The 10,848-nt window shown below is 34.7% G+C and overlaps 1 protein-coding gene across 1 annotated transcript; it reads right to left on the reverse strand.

The window, feature by feature from the left end:
- Nucleotides 1-2,656: 2,656 nt before the first annotated feature.
- On the reverse strand, nucleotides 2,657-3,634 carry LOC119533439 (olfactory receptor 4K15-like). Its single transcript, XM_037835478.1, has one exon. The coding sequence runs from the start codon at nucleotides 3,632-3,634 to the stop codon at nucleotides 2,657-2,659; it is 978 nt and encodes a 325-aa protein (XP_037691406.1).
- Between the last annotated feature and the right edge of the window lie 7,214 nt (nucleotides 3,635-10,848).

The raw sequence follows: 10,848 nt of genomic DNA on the forward strand, positions 1-10,848 counted from the left end.
CAAATACATTATTTGATGTGGTGAAGGAGACTTTGCAATTTGAGTAACGTACGGATCTTGAGATTGGGATATTAAATTGTGTTATCCAGGGTGTACAATTTAATAACAAGGGTCCTCCTAAAAGGGAGGCAGAAGGTTCAGAGACAGTAATAGGATCATTCAGAGGATTAAATGAGTTAGTGTGTATAAAGGCTTTAGAATGGAACATTAAAAGGTGTCTGACATATGTTCAGTGCTATTAAGTGTGCTCATGATTAATAATTAAATTAAATAAGGCACACAGAACAAAAAAAAATTCCAAGGCTAACCTATTTTCATAATATTCACAAGTCTTTAAATTCTTGCTTCTTTTGTGAGTGTGTGTGCTCTTAGCAACTGCATAATACTGTGCCTTTGTTTCTGTTTTTCTTACTTTCCTTGCCATTTGATTGTACAATAATACTTTATAGTTGACACGTGTGCTCGCACTGTATGAAAAATTTTCCAAAGATTTTGAAGAGACTCTTGAGTCCAAATCCTAAACTTTTTGCTGATAATGGGCCTAAGCCTTTTGCATATTAGTGATAGGAGAAAATGTGTGAGAGGTTAAGCAGAGAATCAAGCTTTCTACAAAAATCACAACCTACTGTACACTAGACAGTAGTTCATTCTAAAAGTGTGACTCTCTGAGCCAAAAAAAAGACACCTAAAATTCAAAGCAACAAAAACCTGGGTATGACATTCACTGTGCCCTTTTTTAATATAATGAAGTTGCTCAAGTCCTTAATCTTTCTTAAACTTACTTATATCATGTATAAAATAAGTATAACAAATATGTTGTGGAGATATTTTAAAATGTGAAAGAAACCATGCATGTAATATTCTGCTATATTACTTCCTGTGTTTTATTATTAATTAAAGTGTAATGAACACTAGTACCATAAGAATATAACATTTAATTAATGTATCACTTTGTAAAAATGCACAAAAAATACTGAATTTTGGGAGATATGTATTATTGTAAAAAGTTTGAGAATGTAAACATACTTACATAATTATGCATATTATTTTTACTTTATTCTTTCTATGTGCTGAATGATTCAGTTACCTTTAGCTCAGAAAAAAATATTTTCAATATAAGAATTATAGAATCCCATTCAGAGACTCTAAAGGGTCTACAAAAGAACTAGTTTGCATTATGCCACACTATGAAACAAAAATGCAGTAGAAAAATATAGAAAAAGTCATGAATTCAGTAAAATAGGAAACATCTAAAATAACCTGTACTGAGGAATCCTAAGAAACCATGGTCTCATAAGTGATCATGGAGGGGCAATTTCATGTCCATGACAAAAGTTCTTGCAGTAGGGCTCTGTCATCATCTGAGCCTGCATTAGGCATTTTAAAATAGCATTTTAACTGAATAAAAGCCTATATAAAACTGATCATTTATACTAGGTGTCAATCTGGAACTCTGGAGAGAGGGTGTTTTAAACTAGAGTTTAGGCACCAATTTTCATGAAAATCTCAATTGTGAAAAACTTAGATAATTTTTTATCACTTTTTTTTATTGTGGAGTATAGCATATATACACAGAAGTGATAACTTTCCAAGTGCAATTTAACAAGTAGTTAGAGAGCAAATTTCAAAACATGTTATGGGTTACAGTTCCACAGTTTCAGTTGTTTCCTTATTGTGAAATATAACATATATGCAAAAGGTAATATCTTTCAAAGTATGATTTAACAAGTAGTTGTATAGGAAATTTCCAAAAATGTTATGAGTTGCAGTGCCATAGTTTTAGTTATTTCCTTATTGTGAAATATAACACATCTACAAAATGGTGAAAACTTTCAAATTACAATTTAACAAGTAGCTATAGAACAAATTTCAAAGGATGCTATGGGTTACAGTTCCACCATTTCAATTCTTTCAGTATTTCAATCTTTCAGATTATTTTATTATGTTGAAACAGACAAGAACATAGCTAAAAACAAATACATTGGTAATTAGAATTATGCAATAAGTTGTTATCCACCAACAATGTTTATTAAGTAGCCACTTTGAACAAGAATAGATGAAAAGAATATGATGAATGTAAATGTCTTTTGCTGGAGAACCATTATATTATTCCCTTTTACTGACACCATTAAAAACAGAATTACCTTCAAGTGTTCTCACTTACAAATGCAATGCTCACTGCACTCTTATATAGATCCATCATATATTATATGTCACCTATGAAATATATCCTACATTATATATAAAAATATATCTATTACTACTTCACTATAGAGACAAATACATATTTTCACTACAGACTCTGGATGTAAGCAGTTGTTTTTTGAAATGGAGGGGTACAATTTCTTTAGCATTTATAAATAAATGAACTTTCCTATTGTCCTCAAAGTCAATAAGAAGCCTACCTCTTAAAAAGTTTCTAAATAAAGAATCCAGAGAGGAAACAGAAATGAAAAGGGAAAAAGCTCTTAATGGATAAGGAGAATATTAAAATTGTGAATGTTCATTCTGTGGCTTTTTATTGTCATCATGACCCTTTTGCTTAAGTGATTAGGCAAGCCTCCCTACTGGTCAAAATGTCTTGCTTTAACAGGACAGTGGTTCCATTTCTAACAGTGTAAAAAGTCTGGACTAAAGTGGTAGGAGTTCTGTAAGTTCACTTTGCTTCCAGGAAAACAACATTTCTTAAAGCTGCAGATACATGGCCAGGCTTCAGGTACCTGCTCTTCAGCTTTGACATAGCTGCTTTCATCTCTTTGTTCCTTAGAGTGTAGATAACTGGGTTTAAAATGGGAGTAAAGATGGTGTAGAACACTGCAAGGACCTTGTCAGCTGAAAAACTACTGAAGGGCCACACATAGATGAAGATGCACTGTCCAAAGAATAATGTGACCACAGTGATGTGGGCAGTCAACGTGGAGCGGGCCTTTGCCATGCTGGCGGAGGAGCCTTTCCTAACTGTGATCAGTATCACAGTGTAGGAGATGACCAGGAGGAGAAAGGAACTCATAGAAAGAAAGCCGCTGTCTGCAACTATTAGTAGGCTGATAATGTAAGTGTCTGTGCAGGCCAGCTTGGTCACTAGAGGGAGGTCACAGAAAAAGCTATCTACCTGATTAGGACCACAAAAAGGCAAATTAACGGTAAAGGCCAATTGGCTAACAGTATGGATGAAGCCAACACCCCACGGGATGAGGACCAGAATAACACATACACGGCGGCTCATGATTGTCATATAGTGGAGAGGTTTGCAAATAGCAATGTAACGATCATAGGCCATGGATACAAGAAAAACCATTTCACCACCAGCAAAGAGGTGAACAAAAAAAATCTGGGCTATGCAGGCTTCAAAGGAAATAGTTTTGTGCTCTACCAGAAAGTCTGCAATCATTTTTGGGGTAGCAAAGGAGGCAACACAAATATCTATAAAAGAGAGGTTTGCAAGCAGAAAATACATGGGGGTATGAAGGCGGGCGTCTGAGGTCACAGTGAGGATAATGAGAAAGTTGCCCAACAGGATTCCTATGTAAAGGAGTAAAAACATAAAGAACAAGAAAGGTTGGAGCTCCCTTGAACTAGAGAGTCCCAGCAACACAAATTCTGTCACCCGAGAAAGATTTGACTCTTTCATCATCTTTAGAGGGAATTTATCTTCAATTACCTGCATAGAACAGCAACAGAGATGAATCAATGAATTGAAATTATATTTTAAATCCAATTCCACCCCTGTTCTTAGGAATTGTAGTTTCTACTCAAATCTATATATACATTTTCAGGCATTCCTAAGGTATAGAGATAACACTTAATCAATCACAATGAAACAATAGACCAAGAAGGGGACCCTGACTCAAATCACTTCAAGAAAGTTTGGGGGTGGGTTGTGGGTTAGTGGGGAGAACTTCAACTAGTTGATCATTCAGTGACCTGAGATGAAGAAGTTAAATCAACTAATTTAAAAATGAAACTGAATATTGAAAATTTGTTTTGACATCAGAGTAATCCATTCTCAGAATCTACAGAAACACAATTTGTTATTTTTTGCTTACTAAGTCAAACAAGAATTGTTAAGGAAAGAAAAAATTGTACACTGCTACCAGACAGGAGTAAAATATCACAAAATTAAGGATGAATAAAAGATGTTCGATACAAAAAAGTACATGCTATGTCTTTCTTTCAATAAAAGTTCAAAGTAAAGCAAAACTAATCTATGATATAAGAAGCCAGTTTAATTATTATCTTTGAATGGAGAAAAGGGACATGAAGGGGACTTGGGAGGGGCTTCTGGATTGCTAGTAATGTTCTCGTTCTTGATGGAGTTGATTTTAATTTGCTTCATGGGGTATCCAGAATAGAAGGAACTTTCTTTCCCCTTCCCTCGTGTTCTAAAGACCTCCTCCTGCTCTAAAACTTGAAGTTATTTTCTCATTGCTCATAAGGAAGATTGAGAATTGGTATCTTCAAAAAAATATTTTCTCCAGAACTCAGCATTAATAGAAAATTTTACATTTTACTTTCCAAAGAATTGAGATTGTCTTAATAGATGAAATTTAATTGCATCTTTGAGGTTTTTTCCTTATCCAAAAGGATTTATGGGTATAACTAACAGGAGGTATTTTTGCTCACTTCTTACCTTCAAAATAAAATCTTGCCTGAAGAATGAAAGATAGGGACTAGTTTGGGGAACTCAGGCAGTTTGAAAGCAAATCAAGACCTCCATTGTAAGATAAAGGTGTTGAGCAACAGAAATAACCTTTAATTCTGTTATTTTCAATAAAAACAAATTCCTATTTGTCATTCCTACTGAAGATTTTAATTGTCTACTTTATCCTGGACAATGAGCTAGGCACTCTTGATAAAGCAATTAACGTTATAACTTTGCACTTGAAGACAATTTATTAATATCATAATCCTTTGCTCATTTAGAGCATATGATGTATCCTCATTTACCTTTATCCCCTTCACAAACCTTTCCAGGTCAAGCAAGAGTAGGCTTATCATGTAATAAAAGAATTGTCTTTCTGTGCTGATAAGTTTCCCTCCTCCTCAGGTATGTAATACGCATGGTCACTTTAATTGAGTCAGACATTTTGTGATATAATAACATAATGGATTTCACCAGAGAAGTGACAAGATTCTCAAGGTAGGCATTTTATACAGACTACACTTTTTCCATAATTAGCTGCAAAGACAGTGATTCTTAATTTCATTATTCTAAATTACAAGCTTTAAAATACCTGAAGTCCACAGAGAACAATGATACCAAAATACATCATTGCCCATAGAAAGAACATTACCCTGGGATTTACAAAATTTTGTTCTATTTCTCCTTCTCACTAAATAGCTTTATAAACTTTAGGCAAATCACACACTCTCCTAAGCAGTCAGTTTCTCTTCAAATAAAAACACAGAGATTGTCCCTCCCTCCTATACTGTAATATTCTATGTCCTTCTTACTTTTGAAAACATGATCCTAAAGGAGCAAATGAATTGAATGTTAAAACCATGCAACTGCTTGCATTGATGGAAATGGTGTATACAATTGAGCAAGTAAAATAAGCCTAGTTTTAGCAAACAAATTCAGGCATCATTCATTCTTCAGGGTCAGGTAGTTGGACTACAGTTAATAGAGAAAATGAGCACAGAATGTGACAGATTTAAGAAAACAGTAGAGGATAATGGCCTCTTTCTGCTCCCTCCCATTCTCATGCCTTATAACATCTGCACCTATAGGATAAAACAATTTTTTCAGATCCATTGAGTAAGAGTCAAAGTTAGAAAACCCAAGACTTTTCAGATTTCAGTGTAGCAACTTATGTTCACTAGAGTGTCACATCCTCATCACAAAGGTAAAGAGAAAACTAAGACAATGGTTAGAAACTAATGATAAATTTGGCATAAAAATTGTAGTGATGAGTATAAGTGATGATATTTACACATCTTGGACATAGTAGACATACTAGACACTCAAATGCAAGGGGAGTTACGGAGAGAAAGAAAGAAGGAGGGGAAGTCAGAGGGGGTATGGGGGAGAGAGACAGAGAAAGTGAGGGAGAGAGAGGAAATCCTGAGGTTTTATATCATGTGAGACATTGTGCAGATTGTCTCATCTCCGAGAAAACATGAGATTACATAATGAATAACAAGATTGACAATTTTCATTTTTCAAAATAAAGGAAATAACTAGGAAATCCTGCCCACACTAACTTTCCCACAACCTCTTAAAATGTGTTGCAGACCAAATTGTTATATTTTCTTTTCTTTTTAATAACTAAGGTAGGTACATTCTAGTAAAAATGAACAATATCCTTCCACTTACCAGCTTCAAAAACAGAACTCGATTATCCCCAAGTGTATTTTCATGGCTAAAATTCTCAGTTTAATAGCAATGTGTAATGGGAACTTGCAGAGTTTGGAAATTTGCACTCAAAATTCCTTGGACTGTGCTCAGAACATCCAGCAGTTTTTTGTGTTAATGAATCATTTATTCTCTCATTGCCACTGAACCTAAGAGACAAAAGTGTTTTCAGATCACAAAATACACCCTAAAAGAATGTCTCCCTCCTGATTTAAGAGCAAGTTTAATATATGGGAACTTAATCTTACTAATGCCCGTCTCTAAAGTGTGTCAATAGAATTCTGAAATGGTCAGCATAGATAATTTTCCTTTTTAACATTTTAATACTCAATTCCCTATAATCCTAGAAGCAAAAAGGAATAAAGGACAACCTGCTGATAATTAATCTACTTCATGTAGCTACTTCTTTTTTCATTCTAGCCAAATTTTCAGAGTAGAAATATTTGTTCAACAATGGCAAAAATCACTGAATAGAGCATAAAAATGAGCAGGTAAGGGACATATAATGTTTGTAACATACTTCCTTCTGCTCATTGTAGTCTTAACATAGAGCACGCAGGGATGCCCCTAAACCAGGGCAGTAGGGGAATCACAGGAACAGAGGAGAGCAGAACAGGCATTTCCCTCTTCCTGATGGAGTTTCCAACTTAAGTGAGACAAAAACTGACCTCCCCCTTGCTTCCTTTTAGTTATCACTTTTGCAACCAGAAGGCAGTTTACTCATTATTTCTCTATCCCAATCAAATGTGTTCAAAATTCATCTACAATACTTACACATTGTAGTAATTTCCTGCAGGCCTCATTTTCTGACTTTTCTAAACTCCCATTCACCTGTGAGTTTTCATATTGAAAATATTTACGATATACTCTTGATATAATGCATTTTAATCTGGTCCCCTGAACTAAACTGAGCTAAAGTAACCTGCACACCTCCTGCCCTGAGGTAGTGAGGGCTCTGTTCCTCTTGCTCTCAACCATACAATTGCAATATCCTAACGTAAGACAATATAAAGCCAAAGCCTCCCATATTAATGCCAGGGAACTGACCTCATTACATAAGTGAGAAGTCACCCTTCAGAGATCTGTGAAGTCACCCTGCAGTGGGAGTAATTATGTTTCACAAAATATTTTTTCCCAGGATAAGAAAAGAAAAAACAAAACAAAAACAAAACAAACAAAAAAAAACAAACAAACAAAAAAACTTTTAACCAAATAGTCAGTACATGTGAATATAAAAGATTATTTCATTTCTTTTGGACCCCTAGTCAGTTAACAATTTTTTGAGTCCCCAACTTACTGTCAATAAAACAATCATACAGTCTTACAGTGCCCAAAATTTCTACTATGTGTAGTTCATAGAACAAATTTAAATTCTCTTCAACATGGTGTTTCTTTAAATATTTGAAGTTTCTCTCATTTCTTCTCCATGAAAATCTTTCTGTTTCTCTGGGGAAAAAAGCCAGCTATATGTTCAACTAGATTTATAAAATATGTTTTCTAGGAACCACATGATAGATTATCTTCAGAGGTTCTGATGTAAGTTAATTATCAACTTTAAAGGAATTGAGGATGAGATTCTGGACCAGTCAGAAAACTCAGCTCTCTGTATATATTCTAGTAAGAAGTTCACATACACAAAATGCATGCACAATGGATCTCCTTGCAGCCCTGTTTGAAGGAGAAAGACAGTGGAAAGGACCTCAGTGTTTATTAATTGGAAAAAGGAGAAATGAAGGAAAATATCTTAATGCAAAGTAAGACTATAGGATGATTAAAATTAATAAATTGTATTTTATGTGAGAATGTTTATGAGTTTCAAAAGCTGAATGACTAGAAGAAAAGTAAAGAGCTGATAATACTTATTGTGATCACATTTTCAAAGACTGAATTAAAAATATGTATCTATGCTTCTGAAATCAAAATTTAAAAATCCCAGGGGTGGAATACACGCCAAATTAAAACAATATTGAAACATAGACATGGGAAGGGACCATGAAATGTATTAAGGGGACCTCACCGGCATTGATAATATTACATATATTTGTAAAGATCTGAAGCAGCTGTGGTAAAATGCCAATATTTCCTATATTTGGGAATGTAGTAGATTGTTAAAAGAATTTTCTCTGTACTTTTCTTTATGTTCTGAACATTCTGCATTAAAACTGAACCTCCTACAGTTTTGTATGGCACAAGGCTTGTGTATATCTATTTCTATGTATTTGCTAAAACTGATAGAAGTGTTAACTCACAAAGATTTAAGGTTAATTTTTGCAAACATAACCAAATAACAAACAAATACAGAAGAAAAAACATCAACCAGGCTATTGAGATATCCCAGGATGGAATGACTCTGGAAATAGTATCCATTGTTTTACAAGCGTATAATATAACTTTGTTGAACAGGTAGAAAGAAAAGGAACTCTGGAACATTCCAATTTTGACTGGAAGTTTATTAAGGCTGAAAACAAAAGTAAATAGATGTCAAAGAAGGGAGCTAGGCTTTTCCTAACTGGTGAGGGAGGTTACAGATAAATAAGAAAGGAAAGCTAAGATGAACCTTCAAGTACTGGATTAGAGTTAGAGACATCAGTATAAACTCATGTTTAGCTTAATAAAGACAAGGAATCAATTAAAGATGTGTGTATACATAATTAGTCTCCATACATATATTGCTTTGCTCTGTCTGCCAAGAGAGCTGTCACATTCCACTGATCTTGTAGCAGGGCTCAACTTGAAAGAAGAAACAGAGAAAAACCCAGCCAAGACTGCCCCCAAACCACCCTACAATGGGACTGACTGAGATTCTGAAGAAAGAGTCACTGAACACCACGGTGTCCAGTCCAATAGCATTTATTAGGGGAATTTAAGTACAGAGAGCTGCAACTACCTTGTGATGGAAAGCGAGATGGCAAAATGTTCACTCAAGTCTGTCCGTATCTATGGTTGAAGAGCAAAGGTAGCTAAGTGCCAGGGGCTTGTCTGCAATTATTGGGAAAACATCTTGTTTTGTGTACTTTTCTCAGAACAAGATGTGCCCAGGGAAGGCTGCACTCAAGTTTATAGCAGCCAAAGTTCAGCATGTTTCCAGGATGTCATTGGAGGGGACATCTGAGCAGGAGGGCAGGAGTGAGACCAAACCTCAGTCAGGTAGGAGATGCTCTATGTGTCATACAAGGGCCTAGAAGCAATGTGACCCAAGTAGGAATGAGCAAACATGGTGCCCAGATCTTGGTTTCCAAATCCCATTCTCTAGTAAAAGAAACCAGGGATCCTTGGAGAAATGGCTAGTTCTAGGGCTGGGGCAGGGAATATAAGATGAGCTTGGAGCTTTTTGTAGTGCCAAAAAGTAAGAAAGCACACAAAAAACTAAAAGATGGAAAATGTCAAAGTGACACAGAAGCCAATTTGGAAAAACACTCAATAGCCTAAACTGGAAAATTTGGAACAAAACAAACAATGCAGCATTGGATTAATTACAAGGAATAAGTAAACATCCACAATTCCGTGCTATATAAATGATAACTGGATAATGAAATAAATGGGGGAAAGGGAAAAATCTTTCCTACAGAAAATTCAATTAATTTATGTGGTTACTTCCCCCTCAAGGAGGTGGAATTTAATTCCCCAACACCTTGAATATGGACTGCTCTTAATGATTTATTTCCAGTAATAGAGTATGGTATATAAGTCAGGGGGAAACAATATCTTTACAGGAGAAAAACCTGAAAAACACAACCTTGGTCAGGTATCACGTTATAATTATCTGTGATAATCTTTGCTAATAGAATGTACATCTGATATGATGTGATGAGAAGGCACATCTGCTCATCTTTGTTGTATTTTACCCAAAAGCCACAACCTCAGTCTAATCATCAGAAAAACATCTGACAAAGCCAAATTTAGGGATATTTTGTAGGCTATCTGACCAGTACTTTTCAAAAGTGTTAAGGTCGTGGAAAATCATGACAGACTGAAAATTTTTCCCAGATCAAAGAAGACTAAGGAAACATGACAACTAATTGTGATACGTACTCCTACGTGGAATCCTGGAAGAGGAAAAGTCCTTATGAATACTTAGGGAAAGCATACAAAATACAAATAAGATCTAGAATTTGGTTATTATATCAATATCAAATTATTTATTGTGACAAATGTACCATAGAAATGTAAGATGTTAACACCAAGAAAAGCTGGAGAATAAAAAAACTCACTACGCTTCTTTGTAACTGTTATAGAAAAGTCTAAAACAATTATAAAATAAAACATATATTTAAAAATTTTATTAGAAAATGAATATCTGAGAATAGACAGGAATACTTTAAAACAAAGTATAATCAGTGAGTTGTATTATGGATACTAAAATGTATAAGAAAAGTGCCAAACAGAATTATTTTGATACTAAGACATGATTAGTCAGACCAATAAATAGAAGAGAACAGAATCCAGAAACAGAACCAAATATTATGAAATGTAGTTTGTAATAATGGAGACAT

This window comes from Choloepus didactylus, chromosome 4 (genome assembly GCF_015220235.1).
Source record: "Choloepus didactylus isolate mChoDid1 chromosome 4, mChoDid1.pri, whole genome shotgun sequence".
Classification (NCBI taxonomy): domain Eukaryota; kingdom Metazoa; phylum Chordata; class Mammalia; order Pilosa; family Megalonychidae; genus Choloepus; species Choloepus didactylus.

Bases quoted from the DNA above. Each gene is read 5' to 3' on its own strand.
- LOC119533439 (XM_037835478.1), bottom strand. From the start codon at position 3,634: ATGATGAAAGAGTCAAATCTTTCTCGGGTGACAGAATTTGTGTTGCTG.